The following is a 22,243-nucleotide window of genomic DNA, read 5'->3' on the forward strand; positions in this document are numbered from 1 at the left end:
AAAATTCTGGTGCAAGTAATTTTAGAGAGAATTAGGAATAAAATAGAAAAAGAAATGAATGAGGAACAGTTTGGATTCAGAACCAACAGAGGAACTAGAGAGGCTATAACTCGTCTAAGAATTATTGGGGAGAAAACACTAAACCATGGTGGAAAGTTGTTTTGGGGATTTCTAGATTTTGAAAAGGCATTTGATACAGTGAAATATGAAAGGCTTTTTGACATTCTAGAAAATACTGATATTGACTCTTATGACTTGGAAATTTTAAAGAGATTATATTGGTTACAAATAGCATCAGTATGTGTAAATGGAGAGTTCCCAGTGGAGAGAAGAGTCAGACAAGGATGCAAGTTATCACCATTATTGTTTAACTTTTATAGTGAACAAATGTTTAGAGAGGCACTTGAGGATGTAGAAGAAGGAATAAAAATAAATGGAAGAATCATTAATAACTTAAGATATGCAGATGATGTAGTGGTGATGGCAGAAAGTGAAAATGGGTTACAACAAATTATTCAAAGAATTGAAAACTCTTGTAAAGAGCATGGACTAAGAATTAACACAAAAAAGACCAAAGATAATGATAATGGGTAGAAAAATAGGAGATGATGTAAAAATAAGATGTGGAGGAAAGATTTTAGAAGAAGTGGAAAGATTTCAATATTTAGGTAGCTGGATCTCAGAAAAAGGAACTTCAGAGTTGGACATTCGAAATAGAATAGGCAAAGCTAAATCGGCATTTATAGAAATGAAGAGAATTTTAATAAACAAGAACACTAAAATAGGCATTAGAATTGGAATAGTTAAAGCAACAGTTTGGAGTATTGCAAGTTATGGAAGTGAGTCATGGACACTCAGAAAGAGAGATATGGAAAGAATTAATGCATTGGAAATGTAGTGTTATAAAAAGATGGAAAAGATTAGCTATACAGAAAGAATATCAAATCCAGAAGTTTTAAGACGAGTTGGGATGGAAAGAACACTGCTAAAGAATATTATGCAAAGAAAGACCAGATTTGCAGGACATCTTCTGAGAGGTTCTTCGGGACACCTGACAAGAACTATATTACAAGGGAAAGTTGAGGGGAAGAGAAGACGTGGTAGACCAACTAGAGAGTGGTTTAATGACATCGTGGAATGGACTGGTTTAAGAATGATGGAAGCGACAGACAGAGAGAAATGAAGGGCTGCTCATCTGCTGCAACCCTCTTGCTAGAGGATGTTGCTGGACTACGACGAATATAAAATATTTAATGTGCCAATTCCTTTATATAATTATATAAATGGACACCATTTCTAAAGATTTGATCCACAGTAGCTGTTATAGATATGAATGCTTATTCAAGCAGAGCTTGGGGACTGACACCTTGGTCTAATTTACATATCTGAATGATGATTTATCCATACCAAAAGTGTGAGAAATCCTCATTCTAATCATCTGTAATGAGCTAGTTGTCATTGGTATTCCACATGAACGCATTCCTTTAGATTATGCACAGCTCTGGCATATCCAAGTGAGTGGAAAGAGGGTGAAATAATTCCCTTGCATCAGGGAGGTTCTAAGATTGCAGTAGCCAATTATAGACCAATCAGTATCTCAGGCATGGTGGTAAAAGTACTAAAAAAATTGGTCAAAAAGAGAATTCAAGAATGGATAGATAAAAATATGATACTATATGAGGGGCAACATGCCTTAGTAATTTACTAACTTTTTATAATAAAGTAATAGCTGAGTTGGAAATGGTTATGTGATGATTTTTCTGGATTTTGCAAAGGCATTTGACAGAATATCACATGGAACTCTTATGCAAATTAGAACAAATAAGGATGGACATCACACTGGCTAAGTGGATAAGAGGGTGGCTGCTGGACAGATATCAGAAAGTGGTATATGGAGAGAAAACATCAAGGCAAAAACAGATGACTAGTGGTGTGCTGCAAGGTGAGGTGCTGGGACCATTGTTGTTTAATTTGTACATAAATGACATAGGAAATAACCTAAGAGGAAATATGATGATGCAAAATTAGGTAGAATAATAATAATAGTTAATCAAGGCAATGTGGAGAGCTTGCAGGATGATTTAAACAGGCTGTTAGTATGGGTAAAAGATAATGGGTGTCAGTTTAATGTGGAAAAATGTAAAGTTATGCATTTTGGGATAAATAGATTACAAGTCAAGTATCACATTGACAGCACTGTACTCCAGGAAATAGATGAAGCTAGAGATTTAAGGGTGGTGGTAGACAGAATTAAAGTTTAGAGGATTTATTGCTAAGGTAGCCCATAAGATTATTTGGCTATTGAAGAACACATTAACAAGTAGAGATAAGGAAGGCCTTGATATGCCCACATCTGGATTACTGTGCTCAGGTCTGGTCCCCTGGGTTTCTTGGGGGATAAGGAAGCAATGGAGAGGATTCAGAGGCAAGTGACCAAGATGTTGAGTGGCTTGTGAAATGTTTCCTATGAGGATAGGTTGAGTGTGTGGATTGCCAAAGTTGGTTGATAGAAGAAAAATAAAGGATATGATAGAAACATTTAAGTTGCTTCAAGGGTTTTATAGGATAGATGCAGGGGAAATGTTTCAGCACTTGGCTAGAGGGACCAGAACAAGGGATTATCCCTGGAAGTTCTTAGTTATGAATGAGTGGAAAGGGTTGCCAGAGTCAGTTGTGAGTGCTTTGTGTGTTAGTCAGTTCAAGGAGAGGTATGATAGATTGGATCTCCTGCAATGAGTCTTCGGACTCCACCTCCATTTGGAGGTGCCCATATAATAATAATATAGCACACTTTGGATTATTAGTGGACTGTTATACATGCCACGTATTAAAATAATTTGCTGTCCTGATGTGCCGAAGTTCTAAAACATTTAATGATTAAGTGAGTGAATATATTTTTAGTGTGCGTATGCATTACTATACTATGCCTGAATTATAAGTTATCTTTAGACATTTGCACTAATAATATGCAAATAATTAATAATAACTCAATACATATTTGAAAACAGTTCATTTGTTTACATGACCAGCAGAATAAGGAATATGCTCATTAGCCTCAAAACAAAAATCATCTGAAGCACAAAATAAGGAAAAAAATGTATATTAATAATTGGGAAAAAAAAAAAAAAAAAAAAACTAACATTTTATAAAGATCTATTTATCTCTCTCCTTCATATATCTTAAGCTATTGCACACTAACTTTGCAATCCAATGTCAATAGTCACAATGGCAGTTTCATTTCTGGTCATTCACTATGCATCATGGTTGATGGCTTTCTCTCCGCAGATTTCTGTACTGGTGCTTGAGTACTCAAGGATTCTGTACTTTCCCCCTACCCCTGTACATAAATGGTTTTCTCTCACTGACCTCAAACCCTATCCATATACTATGTTGACAATACACTTCATTCCTATGCAGTGCATGATAATTTGGAGCTTTACAATCTTCCATATAAACAATGCCTTAAAGCCTTAATCTCTCATTTTGCTATTCTTCAGGGGGGGGGGTAAGGAAAGAAAAGATTCCAGAATAAGATTTCTCTTTTTGGGCTGATATATTTCTAGTCTTTTCTAGCACACTTTGGCTCTGGGGGAAAAAAGGTGGTGATGGTGGTGGGAGGGAGGGGGGGTAGGGTTACTCTTCATAAACTTCAGATGGTGCACTAAAAATCTCCATAAAAATGCATGATGCCATCCACAAGAAGGCAATTGGCTGACTTTCTTACAGACATTCTAGCAAGTTCATGAGCAGACTACTATCTTTTAGTCTATTTTATACCTTTAGTAACTGAGGTCAGCAATTTTCTTCTTTAATGGCTGCTTCTCCTCCAATTTCCTCACCAATGCCAGTGTACCATAGGGTTCATATTTCTTCCTCCTATACAAAAATGATCCCCCCCCCGTCAAATCCTATTAATGATTACGCTGCTGCTTCTTCATTCAACAATGCCTACAGTGCAGAATCATTAGAAGCTTCAAGATCTTCCATAACCAACAGTTTAAACTAGGATCACCTTCCTGTCCTTCAGTGAGTTGTTCAATGCTACCAAAATATAGTTTCATCTCATTCTCTTACAAGAAATATCTCACTTCACTTCCCTCTTCATAATACTCAATGTCTCACTGAGCTTGCAACCATCATTCCTCCACTTTCTTCCACAATTTCCAAGAACATGAGCAGCTGTTGCTCAACCTCCATTAACAGTCTGGCTACCAACTCAGAGAGCCAACTTCTCTTTCACTCTGTCTACTCCTACTCTTTGGAACAGTTTCCATAACTATCATTCCCAAAGATTATGAACTTCAGCTGCTTAAGAAACAAACAAGTCAACAGATTCCTTCTTGCCTCTGAACTTGTTCATACACAATGCACAGATGAGATAAAGTAACTCTGCATGTGTAGAGCTGATTGATGGATTGATATAAAAATTCTCTGAGGATAGATTTAATTGACAACTGAAACATCCAATACAAGTCAATCCATGAATAAGTTTCAAGCAATGGTAGGCCAAAAATCGCTTCCCTATCATTGTCAGGAAACCAGGTATGAAGTAACTTGATGATGCATTCTCATATTACTTCATGACTATGTAAAAAAGTAAAAAATCGGGACATTAAAGATTAAGATGCAACTGCCAACAGATCAGAGAAATATGTTACACTTCGGCTAGCATCCAAGTTGATATCAACTAGCTTTGTCTAATCAATCAAACCCTGAAAATTTTCATGGTTTTTGTCTTTTATTACTGATTTTCAAACCAAATAAGTTACAACAATTATTCAAAGTAAAGAATCCTGGAGACTTGCAATGGATTTATTTTGTATATCCTTAAAAGGATATAACATCACCTGCATAAAGCAAAGATCTAAGCTTGATATCCCCAATTCTGAAATCAGGTTTAATGCCACTTTCCATTGTAATATGTTTCATATAAATGAACAATGGAGATAGTGTGCACCTTTATCTTACACCTGATTACTTCAAAACATCTTCCTGTACTTTCTTCAATTATAACTGCAGACATACAACTTAAATATTGATTATGTATTGATTGAAATAATGTTCCACTCCAACAAATCCCTGTAGCATTTTGAAAAGTTTTTCTTTTGGCACCGTGTCTTCTCCATATAAAACTTAAACACACAGAGTATTTAGGCTTAGGTGCTGGTTTATACTCATAATGCAATTTAATGGAATAACTACAGCACTGATCCTGTAATTCTTAGGCCTGTAGCCCAACATCTAGCCAACAATATCCAAAGGGGGTGCCACTCATAAGACTTTAGTCTTCAAATATTCTAATTTCATTTCTTGTTTGTGTGTATTACAATTTTAACAGTGTATTCCTGAAGATGTCTCTGTGACAGATGAAATATCGAAACAATTAATGCTGCTGTTTTTAATTATTTCTCTTTATATTTAGTTATTCCATTAAACTGTATTACAAAGTTAAATACAGATCATTCTAATTATTATTATTATTATTACTGCACAGGCAACTACATGTCCTAAGATTCACTGAGGGAAACCCAAACAATCAACACAATTATCTATCTTACCTCTCCTTGAAACCATTAACAGACAAAGCACTCACAAAAGACTCAGGCAATCAATTCCATTCATTCACCACTCTCCAAGCACAAAAGTCTAGTCCTTGTGCCTTGCTAACCACACTCTTACCCAACTTCCAGGATTCTGTCCCATCTAAAAAAGTGCTGAAATATTTCCTTTGTATTAATTCTAAAAATTCCTTTCAGCAACTCTAATGTTCCTATCATATTCCCTTTTTCACCTATCAAACAACTTTTTCAACCCATAAACCCTCAAACCATCCTTATATGGAACTTTCCACAGACCACTCACCATCTTGGTCACTTGCCTCTGGATCCTCTCTACCACTTCCTCATCCTCAAGAAACTCAGGTGATCAGACCTGATAAAGGCAACAGAGATGTGGTCATTATCAAGGCTTTATAAAGAAGGATGATAACTCCCTTATCCCTTCTTATTAGTGCATTCTTCAATAACCAAGTAATCCTGTGAGCCACTCTGGCTACTCTAGCAATATGCCCTCTAAACTTCAACTCTGATTGATTGATGTCATCCATCCCTTTAGGACAGGTAGAGGTATATAATGAGGGGTTCACGACAAAATTAATGCGGCTGGTTCGTCACTCTTTGCTGCATCCCCTAAGAGTAGTGTTCATGACTGTAATTGGTGTGTGTTCACGGAGCCAGTTTGCCTGCATGCGAGATGAAAACCCCCAGATAAACTGGCAAAAAAAAAAAAAAAAACCTTACTGTCCACGCCCAAGACTGGCTAACTTGGCTATGGTTGAAGAAGATCCTTCAGCTCCTCATGTTGTCGACGGGAATCAAACTTAGGACACTCCTTCCCCAGGCATATGGTTGTGAAGCACAAAGCCACTAGGCTAAACTTCAACTCTAACTACTACTATCCACAAATCCCTGGCCTCATCAATTCACTGAAGTACAGTTCCTTCAATGTGGTACACAGCTTGTAATCTTTGTATCCCAAAATGCATAACTTGACACTTTTTCCACATTAAATTGACATCCATTATGTTTTGCCCATACTGTCAGATTATTAAAATCATCCTGCACGTTCTCTACATCACCTTGATTAACTATTACTCTACCCAATGTTGCATCATTAGCAAACATTGAATATCTACCTTCAAGTTATTTCCTATATCATTTACAAACAAATTAAACAGCAGTTGTCCAAGCACAAAGCCCTGCAGCCCACCACTAGTCATCTGCTTTCTCCTGGATTCTGTTCCTGTATATACTACTTTTTGGTATCTGTCCATTAGCCACCATTTATCCATATCACCAGTTTCATATCCATCCCCATTTGTTGCAGTTTGCATAACAGTTCTTTTTCCAAATCTAGCAGCCTCATTGTGTAGCCATTCCCTTTATCCAACTTAGCAATAACTATTATAAAAAGTCAGTAGATTACTAAGGCATGACTGATCCTTCACAAAGCGATGTTTTCCCTGAGAACATATCATTCTTATCCACCCATTCCTAAATTCTCATTTTGAGCAACTTTTCCAATACTTTTACCATCACTTCTGAGATACTGATTGGTCTATAATTTGCTATCCCAAACTTAGATCCTCCTGGTTAAATGCATCAGTTCCCCTGCATATTCTTTCCAGGGGAACATGAGCCAATATCCCATCCAATCCCACACCTGTATTTGCATTCAGATTCTGTAATATCCTAATTACCTCCAATTCACCAACATTTGTTCCCACATCAGTCCCTGTCACCTCTGCCATAACAACATCTTCACTTTTGAATGATATAATCTTGCAAAGTGGTCACTCAGTAGCTCAACAATTTCATCTACTTCTGTTACCACTCTATCTGAACCTATTAAAGCTATCCTTCCATAGTCATTCTTCCTCATACCTACCACATAAAAAAAAACTCTCTGGGATTTCCTTTTGCCTGTTGAGCTAATTTCTTCTCATATTCTGATTTTTCATTGCTTACCGTGCTGATCACCTTTTTCCTCATATACTCTCCACAACATATCCTATTTTTTTTTGCAGCTCATGTTTAATGATACTACTCATCCATCTAACTCCTAACTCACCTTCCTCACATTGTGTACAGTGCGATATTTTTTCTTCCAGATAATCCTTCTCTTTCATATCTTTATGCCATGGTACTGTTTCAAGCTGGCTCCTAAGTGTATCATAATCACTTACCTTGTAGTTCAACATATACCAATCCCTTCTTAACTGGAATTTTCATGGTTTGCTAACTCCCAAGTCAAGACCACATTATCACTTTCCCCAAATGAAGGCAATGTAACCATCTTGGTTATGGACAAATATTCTGATCCTATAACCAGATCTAATGTTGTCATACCTCAAGTCTCCTCCATCACATTCTGCTTTAAGTAATTATGTAAGAGTATAAATTCCATTTCTTTCCTCCTTCTAGTCTATGTCTCCAAAATTGAAGTTCCCCATAATAATTCTGCAGCAATCCACCTAGATCTTAGTCTTCATCTGGGTTTTTTTCACTTGCCATCTTGGTATCAAACACATATTCTGCTACCCTTTCAACTTCCACTGTTTAATTGACCATACCACCTGAGATTAACTCTAGTCACATATTTTTGAATATCAACTTGTATACAATTAGTGTTTTGTTTAATTTATCTCTTATTTCATACATACATCTATTCAAGTGGTTCCCCTGACTAGTAGTTGGAACCACTTGAATAAAGCTTTGCTTATTCTATTCTCATCTATTTCCAAAGTTAATTTGCTATCTTTGCTAAAAATCATGCATAAATGAAACTAAGAGCAGTTTCTTGTTACACAGATACTTCACTGGGAATGTGGTTGAAGTTTTCCATGTTTTTGCCTATTTTCACAGTTTTGGTCTTTTTACTGCTAATTTTCATGCTCAATTTGTTATAGCTGTTATTTCATTTAGTTAAAAAAATCCTGGAGACTTGCAATGGATTTGTTTAGTAGCATATCATCTGTTTAAAGCAAAGAGCTAATGGTTTGATATCTTGATTCTGATATCAGATTTAATGCCACTTTTTTTCATAATGTGATCCATAGATGGATAACGTGGAGAGAGAGAGAGTGAACTCTGAAAGTTGTTTGATGTGAAATCTTCCACCTGATTTCACATCAAACAACTTTCCTGTAATTCAATTCTAACTGCTCACATACAACATAAATATAGACTATACATTGCCCTGTATTTCTATTTACCACTGAACAGATTTTCTCTTTGGCACCTTGTCACATTTTCCAGATCTACAAAACTTAAACATTCCCACAATTTGTCAACGATTTGTTGTAAAGTGAAAATCTGATCTTCACAACTCCCATTTAGTCTGAACCCAAATGTTTCTTTGTAAGTTTTGCTTCCACAATTTTTCTTAGTCTCTTCTCTGTGTAAATCCAAGTAACATAAATCTTGCCTAGATTTATGCTTGCATAAATCTTACCTGAATCAGCAGAGAAATTCCTCTGTATTTCTTACATTCAGAGGAATGTTAGGAATTCACATTTCCTTTTTTTATTTATTTTATTTTATTTTACAGATGAGAGCTATGAGAGCTCTACTTCAGTCATCCAGAATTTTACCTTCTGAATCATGCAATGCCACCCTGGTTGTGCTAAATGTGTTAATTTTATTAGGTGTGTTTAAAGATGATTTTGATATTAGTGGATAGAAATTGAAGTTCAAAGGTAACATAGCAAAAGTTGCAATAGGATAATTGCAATATTGATGTGAGCCTTGACATGTAAGGATAAGGAAGTCATTTTGTCTCTTCATAAGGCTTTGATAAGACAACACCAAGATTATTGTGTGCAGATTTGGTCTCCCAGATTCCAAGGGGATAAAGAAGCTGTGGAAAGGGTGCAAAGAAGAGTTACAAAGATTATATCCCGTTTACAGGATTTGGATTATGAGGACAGATTGTGAGTATGTAAATTGTACTCTGGTTAACAGGAGAAAGGGGGGGTGATATGATAGAGGTCTATAAACTTTTGAATGGGTGTTATAGGATATCATCTGATGAAATTTTTCATTATATGGAAGGTGGGGAGAGAACATAGGGGCATCCGTGGAAGTTAAATTTATTTGCAGTCCAGAAAGGAGTAAGAGCTAGGCTTTTCTCCCAGCAAGCAGTGAGTGAATGGAATAGTTTACTTTTAGGGGTAGTGAGTGCATCTAGAGTGAATGAATTTAAGGGAAGGCATGACTGCTGGTTTGGTGATTTATAGCCTCCCTCAATGAGTCCTTGACTTCCTGGAGGTCTCAAATAATAATAATAATAATTATGTTTTTTACATTTCTACTTATTTTTACTGATGGACTTTGTATAAGGGATAGCACAGCATTGCTGTAATAATGATGTAACAAATAATGGAACTAACCAACGCAGGCTTGGTTTTCATCACTTATGTTCTTTTCTATTTATAAGTGGCAACCAAATATAAAATTGTCCCACTAATTGTTGATGTCTTCAGGTTAATTTTAATGGTACAGACTGCGCATATTTATAGAAAGCCCCCCCCCCCCCCCCCTTGGTTATCTATCCAATACCCATGCATAAGCAAATGATGTTCGCATCTGAAAGTTTTCTACAAAAACTATTTGCTTATACTTAGATCTATGATTAAAACAAGAATATATTTTCTTGTCCATTATAATTTATTTGCACATAATTTAGTTCTCTATAAAGATTTCAGGTAAGTGACATTAAGCTAACATAACATTCAGAAATTTAAATGTTAATTCTGGAGTTTGATTTTTCATAATCTCCCATCATACTTTTCTAGTTCTCTTTTATCTTGTATGTCAGAAACAGTCTTTCATTATTGTTTGCACTCTTACTTTTTCATGTTGTTTTATGTGCTTCATGTATGGGTTTTTCCAATCCTTTGTATTGTCTTTCATCAATTATAATTTCTACCATTTCCTTTGTTTCTATTACCTGTCATTTCCATTTCTTTTGCATTCTGTTTTCTGCCATTTTCATGTTCTGTTTCTGACCATTTGCTTTGTTCTATTTCCCACCAATTCTTTTGTTGTGAGTTAATGGAGAATGTGGATCAGTTTTTTTTTCCCTAAATTCACTATAGTGAACCCTGCATGAAGTGAATTTACTATTTCTTTCTGGAGTTTGCTACAGTGAGTGCCCAATGTAACATAGGTGGGCTAAAAGTCAAATGATCTAGGAACTCTGCTCTAGGAACCAAAGATGGGTTTGGTTTCAAGTCACTTCAGGCCTCCAAATATGCAGAATGTGGTCACACTCCAGGTGAAAAACAGTATCATCTGAAGACTTCAACAAACATCCATATCACAGTGGGATTCAAACTCAATGCCTACTTGCGCAGAAACATGCAGATACCCGATACCTTTATTAACTTAGTTATCATCAGTGCTAAAAAGTCTGATACTCTCTGAGAGACTACTAAAAGTTAATAATATATTGACTTACCACTACTTCACAGAAATAATAGCTAATCCTTCAACATGCTAGTAAGATGATTCTGCTATCCAATGTTCTGTGAAGCATGAAACAAAGTACTCTTACAGACAAATTCCAATGGTAATAATTATGACACTGACGGTTTTTATATTGTATAATACTTCCTGTTGTGTATAATGAAGGAACTATTTTTATGAAGGCAAAATCTTGAATAACACACTCAAGCAGAAAACTGTATTAAATATCAAAAATTCATTACCTTGTTGATGTATATGATGGTTTTGTAGGCTCAGAAACAGTAGATGCAGTGTCTCCTACAACAGGAGATGGCGTATATCCCATGGTGCCACTACCAAAACCACCAGGACCAAATCCAGGAGATCGTCCTTTCTTTGCAGCTTCCTGCCTGGCTCGCTGCAGTTCTCTTGCCTTTTCTTTCATTTTCAACTTGGCTTCTCTTTCTTGTGTCTAAATTAAAAAAAAAAAAAAAAGACAAACTAAGAAAATTTGACAACTTAATTTGCTTTAAAGGGTTACATCATATTCAAATAAAAACTGCTCCACTTAACCCATTTGATACTCCCAAATTTTTTTTTTTTTAAATGTAATTTTTTCATATTATTTAATTGAAAATGTGTCAAAATGCTACACTATACTGACAGTTAAAGAAAAAAAAAGCATAATTTTAAAAAATAATATGTATACTCATATGAGCACAATGGGCAGATCAGGTATCAAAATTAACAAACTGCTTAGCAGAGTGATGCCCAAAATATTTTATTATTATTATTATTTCGGGCGACTCCAGGAGTCCTTAGACTCATCGAGGGAGGCCCTAAACATCATCATGTCCACACAACTATGCGATTACATTCTCACAGTATCTATCATACCTTGTCTTAAACTCGTTCACCGTCATAGCACCCACAACAGACTCTGGCAGCTTATTCCACTCATTTACCACTCTAAAAGTAAAGAACCCAGCTCTAACACCCCTGCTAACCACACTCTTGCCCAGCTTCCATAGGTGTCCCCTAGTTCTCCCACCACCAGTCCTGATCTCAAAAATATCCTCTGAATTAATCCTATAGAATCCCTTTAGCAATTTGAATGTCTCAATCATATCTCCCCTCCTCCGCCTATCAACTAGTTTCTGCAACCCACAAATCTTCAACCTGTTCTCACATGGTTCATTCCATAGACCTGTTATCATCTTAGTCACTCGCCTCTGGATCCTCTCCACCTTCTCCCCATCAAGAAGGAACCGAGGTGACCAAATCTGGGCACAGTAGTCGAGATGAGGTCTTATCAAGGCTCGGTACGGAGGTACAATAACTTGCTTGTCTCTGCTCGTCAAGGTATTTTTCAACAACCAAGTGAGTTGATGAGCTGATTTAGCTACTTTTGCAATGTGTCCCCTAAACTTCATCTCCCTATCCACCAACACTCCCAAGTCCCTGGCCTCATCAATCTCTTGGAGTACAGTTCCACCAATGTGGTATACTGCTGCTAATCTTTTCACCCCAAAATGCATAACCTTACATTTTGTCACATTAAATTGACATCCATTCTCCTTAGCCCAGAACTCCAATCTATCTAAGTCATCCTGCAAGAATCTTCTGCATTCACTATTGCCCTACCCAACTTTGCATCATCAGCGAACAAATGAATTGTTCCACTTAGATCCTTCCCTATATCGTTAATGAACACATTAAACAGCGGTGGTCCAAGAACAGAACCCTGCGGCACACCACTAGTTACAGGCCGTCTTTTGGACTCTACTCCTGAATAAACTACTCTTTGATATCTCTCCATCAACCAACCACCATCTCACCAATCCTATATCCATTCTCATATGCTGTAGTTTACAGATTAGTATTCCATGTGGTATCCTGTCAAATGCCTTTGCCAGGTCCAGCAGTATCACTGTAAACCCATTTCCCTTATCCAGTTCAGCTGTCACCTTGTTATAAAACTTGAGCAAGTTACTGAAGCATGATCTACCCTTCACAAAGCCATGCTGTCCCTTGTACAGTATCTCGTTTTCATCAATCCATTCCTGTATTTTTCCCTTGACTACTTTCTCTAAGACCTTGACAACGACTCCTGATATGCCGATCGGTCGGTAATTTGCAACTCTAGTCTTGGATCCTCCTTTATGCAGTGAAACTATTTTCGCCTCTTTCCACACCTTCGGGACTAAACCAGACCCGAGACTCAGATTATACAACATGGTCAAGGGCACTGATAATTCTTTAGCCGCTTCACGCAAGACCCGTGCCGGTATACCATCCAATCCCACAGATGTGTTCACATTAAGGTTCTGTAATACTTGATCATGGCTTCATCGATTGAGAGACATTTGTTGAATATGCCAAACTGTTGAAATTTTTTATTTAGTTTATCCATTAGAAGTCTTATTTTATATATTTTATCGTTTTTATCTATTTGTGAATTATCGGCCAAATGTAGATATTTCTTCTTGATTGCTTCAAAACGGTTCTTTGACGTACTGTTGGCCACTGGGGAAACCAGGAGATCCTCATCTAAACACCAATAGTGACATTCTCTTGACAACCTGTGGTATCCACTTAAAAGTAGAATTGTGATAAATACCTTGATGTCTTCTGAGTTACTTGATATACATGATTATTGTTCTGCATAGTGTACAAATCGGTCTGTTCAATAATAACGGTAATAATTTCTTTATCGATAAATCTTTCAAATATTTCAACTGGAGTTTTATTTTGGATTTGGTCCTTCACATTACTCAGACAATCCATATACTCTGTAGTTACTGCCATACTGATGTCTAAGATATCTTCTGTCCATACGGGGTCGTTGGTAATTACTTTACCTTGCACAGCCAAGCAACTTCTTATCGTGGCTAGAGGAAGATCATCATCACTGTCTGATTTGTCACTCGCATAATGAAGCTCTATTTCTCCTGGAATGTCATGATGATGATGATGATCTTCAGCCTGACCATGTCCGGGAAGGTGGTCAGGCTGAAGATCATCGTCCTCATTATCCATTTGTTAATCAACATCAGGAGGAATGATAACTACGGATATATCTTGGTAATTGAAATTTGCTATGTCGTCTGCAGCTAACCCAACTGTTCTGCAACGCTTTCCATAAAACTGAACTGAACTTATTGGCTGAAATTCACCTGAGTCCATTTTTTCAGAGGTACTAAACCTAGAACAAAAAAAATATATATTGACTCCTTATAAGTCCACCATTTTCGAATGAGTACAGGTCCATTTTTTTACGCGTTCTCAACCCGTAATAAAACAGAGGTGCTGATATATAAAAAAATGGACTTAGTACTTACCTTTGTAACACAAAGTCAGCACAATGAAAAAATATTCGATAAAACTACAAGAAATAAAGCACTTGAATTATCATACAGGAATTGACAGGTCAGTCTTAGAATATGTACTGAAAAAGTATGACTACAGCGTCACTTAACTTTTAATTTGCGAAAATGTAGCAGAATAGCTTGCTAAAACTGCAACCTTCCCCGATGTTTGACTGTTGTGCAAGAGATGTCACCACTAAGCCATTTTAGGTGCTGTACTCAAATGAGTGCGCTGGGATAAAATGGGTTAATGTCATATTTATATGGTAGTAATTCTATTGCACAGTTAAAATCCTGCCATTAAATACTTTATAAAATTAATTTTATCCACACCACTACTCTAGACCAGAAAACATACATAAAAAATACTAATCAACTGGTTTGGTAAAGCTATTTGTCTCCAGTTGATATATTTTTAGTTATTCTAGAATCTAGAAAATAACTGAATGAGCACTGGAATAAAAATATATAATTTAATAAGAATTATATACAAATCTAATGTAAACTTGGAAGGACAAAACTGTTAAACATTAACCTCTTTTAGACAAACAATGTTACTAAATCAGCCAATTAAAGTTTATAAGAACCAACCAATGTTAAAATAGATGTTTTCACGTATCTGAGACAGTAGATGCAGTGTCTCCTACAACAGGAGACGTTGTATATCCCATTAATTTTTTTTTTGTTTTAAAAAAAATCAAACTTTGTTCTGACTATAATACAGTATTTTTGCAACAATGCTAGTCTTTTTTTTTTTTTTTTTTTTTTTTTCGGTGCTTAAGGGTGAAAGCTGTATAACTGGGAGGAGACCTCCAGGTAGCCATTTAAGGAATACAGCAATATGACAGAGCTTCTGACCTAATGTCCAATCCTCACCTTTTCGTGGTGCACTCCTGTTAGGTATCTACCTGGATACTGAATGAACCAGGATGGGCTGGCAATAGGCAATTTGGATTTAGCCAACCAAATTGTATTCTTACTGGTTTAACCACAATGAAAATTGATGGTACAACATGACAGAATTTCATGCCAGCTGAGGTATCACCTGGTTAAACAAGGCCCCAGTTTTTTTCGTCAGGGAACCAGAGCAAACAGTGCAGTCAGTTACTGCAACAAATCGTGGAACACATCTCAACTCAACAACAGAACTCAAGATTGGTACTATCAATGTTAGAAGCATCAATGGAAAAGAAATGGAACTAGCAGAAGATTTCAATAAGTACTAGATCAACATCACGGGCCTGGCTGAAACACAGAAGACAAGCACAGGTGAGATCTTTCTGAGTAACAAATACAAAATGTTATAATCAGGAAAAAGAGAGAGTAGCTATATTATTCAATACTAAATATGAGAATGGAATGGCTGGCAATATCAAGTAGAGTGATGTGGCAAATATCAGAATGGGAACTGGAAAATGACATTTGTGCTTATGGTCCCACAGAAGGTTCTACAAAGGAAGAAGTGGACGAATTTTTTCAGGCATTAGAGGAGGCAGATAGCACAATGAAAAAGGAAAAGTTAGTTCTTGTTGGAGATCTAACCAGCAGAGTAGGAAATGATTACCAGACATACAAAAATATTTTGGGAAAATTTGGAGAAAAGCTAATAATAATGGTAAGTACCTCTGGATGTCTGTTCAGGAGTTAGATTAGTTATTACTAACACCATATGGTCCAACATAAAAATCTGAACAAATTCACATGGAGAGAAGATGCAAGATATAAGTCTCACTGACCATGTTAGAGTTGATAGCAACGTTTTCACACTGGTTCAGGACACAAGAATATACAGAGGATTTGAAACAGGAAGTGATCACTATTTAGTGTTGAGTAGGATAAATAATTTTATGTTGAAAAGAAGTGTAAGAAAACAAATCAAAGCTACATAGCTTTCAGAGGTGAACTGTAAATTCAAATACACAAACACCATTCATGATAAAATGAGAGTTTGAAAACAAGAACCAAACCTTGCTTGGAAGGTTAAATAAAGTAGTATGAAATGGATGAATGAAGAGGTAAGGCATGAGGTTTTTTTTTTTTTTGCTAATGAAGCAAAAAAAAAAAAAAAAGTTCTTTTGATATGCAGCCAGCAAAAATAAGAATGATCATGGAAGGTTTTTTTTTTTTTTTTTTAAATTTTTATGTGGTTACTACCCACCAAAGATTACTATTAAACCTATAGTACATTTATAAGCATAGGTGGGCTAAGGATTTCCCCCCCTACCCCCGTGTGTGTCAAGTGTTGTGGTAAAAGGCAGTGAGAATCAGGATCCAGAATTGGATTGACAACAAGGCATTATCGTTGATGATCAGCATGGATTTGCTAAAGTGAGTAATCTCCTTCTCATCATCCATGTTTTAGTAATCAACTTACTTATTACAATCAAGTGACAGCAGCATTGGACATGGAAAATGGATACACAGTAGTATACTTAGCAAAGAGTTTTTAATAGATTACTGCATGATAAGTTGATAATCAAACTACAGCAGATGGGATTGGATATTCGACTAGTGCAATGGATTGTAGATTAGCTATCTGATAGATATCAGCAAGCTGTATATGGGGGGGGGGGTGCAATATTCCAGAAGAGGAAAGTCACTAGCAATGTGCCTCAGTGGTCTGTTTTAGGGCCTTTAACCTGTATGTTGATGATATTGTTTTTTGCTGATAATGCAAAGCTGGAATGAATTGAGAAGGAGAGCAGATGTTGTGGTCTTATAAGAAGACTTGAATAGACTGAGTAAATGGGCAAAGGAATGGAATATCAGTTCAATGTTGGGAAAGGTAAGGTTTTAAAATTTGGAAAACAAAGATGGGATGCAGAATTTACTCTTGGCACAGATATATTGTTGGAAGTGGAGTAAATAAAAGATCTTGGGGTGATGGTAGATAATGATCTAAAATTTAGAGGACAACACAAATTCTGGCAATGCTAACTTGTAGAAGTAAGAAGATTCTGGTTCCACTATATAAGGGTCTGATTAGGCCACATATGGACTACTGCACACAAATTTGGTCACCTGGTTTTCGAAAGGATGAAGAGATGTTAGAGAGAGTCCAGAGGCAATTGGCTAAAATAGTTTCTGATCTCTAGAATGTTGAATATGAAGAAATATTGAGATGATGCAATTTGCAAAGTCTAGTGGATAGAAGGAAGAGGTCTGATATGATAGAGATATACAAGTTGGTAAGGGATTGTTAAAGGATTAATGTTGAGGAGGTTTTTCATAAAATGGTGACAGATTAGGGAAGGAGTGAGAAGAAGGTTTTTGCATGGAGTTATGAATGATTGGAATGCATTGCCTGAGAATGTGGTGTCTGCATGACAAAAGAGATCTCCTAGATGAAATCCCTTCTAATTTCATATCTGCAAAGTATACAATTATGTTTATAATAACAAATGGGTTACTTAGAAAAAATATGTATACTACCCTTTCAATAATCTAATACAGAGCTAGTCAAATTATTTATTACAAATTTAAGCTATGGATTTTTAATTCTATGTTAACTAATTTTCAGCTGGCAATTACAGGATTACAAGATTTTCAGTTGTAGGTTCTGGTTCTTCCAAATGATTTTATTATATAATACACTCTACTGTTATGATGTGGAAGCATGTCTATTGGTAATTTCTAAATATATGAAATAATTAGAAAATACACAATTACAAAACAGCAATAACGAATACTTACCTGTCTAACTGCTTGATAAACTTTTTCCTCATGGGAATCCATTTCTACAAAAGTTCTAATCTGGGCTAAATTTACATTTTCCCTATATCCAAGAGCAACAATTTCATCAAATGCAAAAATGAGATTGAATGAATTCTCAATTATGTCTTGTTCATCCATATTTTTACAATATTCAGGAATCTGAAAATAGCACATAATATAAAATTGGAAACTACACCAAATTAATTTTTATTAAGAATAGGAATTTTTTTTATATATATAATAAAATTTAATGAAGATACTTTCAGGTGCAAACTTTGTTTGCTCACACTTAGATAAAGGATTAAACTAATTTTATTAACCAAGTGAAAAATAAACTTTCAACATTTTTTTATATATATATTTTTATCTTTTGTGGTTGATATTTTAATTATTATGAATGCAAATTCCCTCTCAGCAATAGAACAACAACAGCAAAACAATATCACAAATATATATTTATTATTTGTGATATTGTTTACATGCATAAGAGATCATAAAATCTATAAAATAACAGTGCTGTGTATGTGTGTGGAGAGGTGATTATCAAGAAAGAAGGAATCTGTTAATGTTTCTTGAAAAGGTATAAATTGTACAAAAGGTATGGGGGAAGGGTTTACTACAGAACAAAGGTAGACAGAATGTAAAAAAGAGAATGAAAAGTTGGTTTGATAAGTCTGGAGTTGCAATGTGTATGAATGTACCAGCAACTGCTTGTGCTATTATACATTTAAAAGAATGGTGATGGTCAGTTCAGTGGAGCAGGGTCTAGGAAAATACCTGTTCAAAAAAAAAATATTGCAGAAAGAGAACATCATGAGAAAATGATTGGATAATCTGTGAGAGAAGGCTTATCTATAAAGCAGATTGCTGCTCTCTATAGTATAACATCAAGCAAGCTTAAGAAAGTTTTGGTACATTGTTCTAAATGTGAGAAAAGTGTTCTGAGGTTGTACAGACAGTGCTGAAAGTTACATAGATGAGAAGCAGTGTTTCAAACAAAAGAGGAAACCAAGTTTGTTGGAGGAATGGAGTGACTATGGATGGGTGATGCATAATGAAAATCAACCCAAAAAGAGAAAACTGATCTTGACTAGAGATTAGAAGATTATCAAAAGTATGGGATTGCCATACTCTGATCAGTCAGTGATACATTCAGCATTGCAACATTGCAATATCACAACCAAATTGGTACACTTTTCCAAAATGATCATTAAGTAACTTAAATATTTGATTTGTTTCTATTACTTTCCTATGATCAGCACTTTTGAAAGTGATCCTTCCATAGCTATTCCTCATTTTATTTGCCACGTAGTGCAAGAATTCCTTAGGATTTCTTTAGGACTCAATAGCTAGCTTCCTCTCATAATTAGCTTTGGCCTTCCCTTACCATATAGGTCACCCTCCTTGCCTCTACCTTGTACTGCTCATGGGCTGATTACCATTTTCTTTACCTGCAACTCCTGCTTAATAATACTATTCATCCATTTTACTCCTACTTGATTAATCCTCCTGACTAAGTATACAGTCTGATACTGCTTTCGTTAAACTCTCTTTGAAAATCTCCCATGAACCATCAACATCTCTCCCCTTCAAATTCTCATGCCATAACACTGTTGAAAGCTGACTTCTCAGCTTGTCATAATCATCAGCCCTGTAATTCCACATCTAATCCCTTCTTTACTGTCAAGATCATATGATTGCTTTTCCCAAAATGGAGGCAGTGTGACTAAATTGGTTATTGATATGTTTTCCAATGCTATGACCAGATCCAACACCCTTGAACCTCTTGTCCTTTCCATTACATGCTATCTCAGGTAATTATCTCTTAACTGTATAAACTTCATTTCCTTCCTTCCTCGTGACCATTCCTTCTCTCAATCTATATTCCCATAGTTAAAATCCTCAATAATTACTAAACCTTCACTCATCATGCAGATTTGTCAATGAATACCATCACATTCTCCTTTATACCACCTGAAGATTATAGCAACACCCAATTACATATTTCATTCTGTTGATCTCTATCCCATACAAAATAGTCTCAAATGAAACACCCTCTGTATACCTGTTATCTTGAGGCACTTCTACTCTTTTTGGCTTCAACTTTTCATCTATCATTAGTAAATCCTCTCCCATTCTGTCCTTCCTGAAAGTACTGCATCAGTAACATTCTATCTCTATATCATTCTTAGTCAACCAAGTCTCACTAATTCATATAATCAGAAATATTTGAGAAATCATGGTTCTATACCAAGTATCTGTATTTAAGTTTTGTAGCTGAAAAGGTAACAAGAGTAAAGCTGTTCAAATTCCACAATTATGTTGTGTAAATGGGATATTATGTGGTGCAATTATATTAGAGGTGTAAGTGAGCAGTTAGAATTAAAGAAGGTACAAAAAGATGGCTTGATACAAAATCAGATTGTTAGACAAGAGTGCATCTTATTTCCACTGTTACTCATCATCTGTATGTATCACATTATGAAAGAAAGTGGCATTAAACCTGATATAAAACTAGAGATGCTAATCTCAACTCTTTACTTTATGCTGATGATGCACTATTAAACAAATCAATTACAAGTCTGCAGGATTCTTTAAACAGAATAATGCTGTAACAAATTGGATGAAAATCAATAATAATAATAATAAAAATAAAGAAAAAAAGAACAAAAACAAACATTGAAAACATCACCTGCATACTGAATAGGAAACCAATAGAAGTAGCAAGGCATTTCAGCTATTTAGGCATAATTTTTAGTGAATATGGTAAGAGGTTTCTAGGTATCAGTGATCTCAGAGCTATGCCAGCAGTAGCTAAGCATACTAGCTGGACAAGTCAAGAAGTAGGTGCGAGAGAGAGAGAGACCCTGGTGCTCCAGACTGGGGATTCATAAGGCTGTTTAATCTTACTAAATAAAAATCCCAAGAACTCAGAAACAAATGAAAACTTCACTGAACAGGACTAATGGATTATGACCAGGAAAAGATAAAAAATTAGCAATCTCAGACATTCTAAAAAGTAGCCAAAGATATAGATGATTGTAGAATGTTTCTTCACTTGGTTATAAATTAAACCAAACTTACCAAGAAATTATATCCTTGTTCAGCATTAATTCAACCTTTGTGAGGCTTCCGCTGATGAGACCTCAATAAAGGTCAAAACCAGTTCGGGTAGTTGTCCTTTCCACGATGAATAGCATTATGCATGTCTGAAAGGATGTATGCTTTGCATTATGGGATAGTAAGGTAACTGATGTGAAGTGATTAGTCTCTATATAAAAGAAGCCTAGTCGTGCAGATAATACTTCACATACAATTCTTTACACTTGAATAAAGGATTAAACAAGAATATAATTTCTTGACAAGTTTAATATAGTGTACTTCATTATATCATGTTATATAGTGGAGTACACCAATATATATCAAAGCTTCAAGTGAAGTGGCCATTTTAATTGATAATAAATGGAAAAATACAATAAAAAAATACTTGTGTAAATGATTGCATTATAATAATTAAAGTTTAATAATAATGAAGTTTATGAGAAAAACTGCAAAGTATACCCTATTTGATCACAAAAGAAACGAAGAAATTATGCAAGAATTAAATCAAGAACCAGTAATAGAAAAAATTAAAAAATATAAACATAAATGGATGGAACACGTTCAAAGAATGAAAACAGAAAGATTACCAAAACAAGCCTTAAAGTACAAGCCATTAGGAAAAAGAAAACCAGGACATCCTCTTAAACAATGACGTCTAAGGCCGGAACAGGCCATGATAAGCCTAAATCCTTGATATGGATGATGATGATAATTAAATTAAAAACAAATAAAAGCTTCTTAAATTAAGACTACAGATTTGAAGAACATAGTAAAGAAATACCTTGAATAACTGGAATGTAAGATATGATAATTAGTTAAACATAATATGGATTTAATTTATTATTCTATTTGCATAAAATTTTTGCCATAGTATGAAGAGCATCTTCAGTATGACTTTCAAATCAAACAACAAGAACAGAAACTGGTAATCTCAATAATGAGATGTGCAAACTGAACATACATAATGAATGGAAAGCGAGAAAACTGTTCCACTTCACAATGGGGGGGGGGGGGAATAAAACTAAGGCTACAAATTATAGACAAATCTGTGTG

At 35.5% G+C, this 22,243-nt stretch overlaps 1 protein-coding gene across 1 annotated transcript in view; it reads right to left on the reverse strand.

The window, feature by feature from the left end:
• Window positions 1-22,243, reverse strand: part of deltaCOP (coatomer subunit delta) — a 165,896-nt gene that overhangs the window by 106,336 nt on the left and 37,317 nt on the right. The window contains exons 4-5 of the mRNA XM_090412650.1: window positions 18,068-18,247; window positions 11,270-11,478 (exon numbers count right to left, since the gene is read on the reverse strand). Coding sequence (XP_090268776.1) covers window positions 11,270-11,478; window positions 18,068-18,247 — 389 coding nt within the window. The remainder of the gene's footprint in view (window positions 1-11,269; window positions 11,479-18,067; window positions 18,248-22,243) is intronic.

The sequence above is a fragment of the Typopeltis vanoorti genome, chromosome 23, assembly GCF_054136105.1.
Source record: "Typopeltis vanoorti isolate ZY-2024b chromosome 23, IOZ_Tvanoo_1.0, whole genome shotgun sequence".
In the NCBI taxonomy this organism is placed as follows: Eukaryota; Metazoa; Arthropoda; class Arachnida; order Uropygi; family Thelyphonidae; genus Typopeltis; species Typopeltis vanoorti.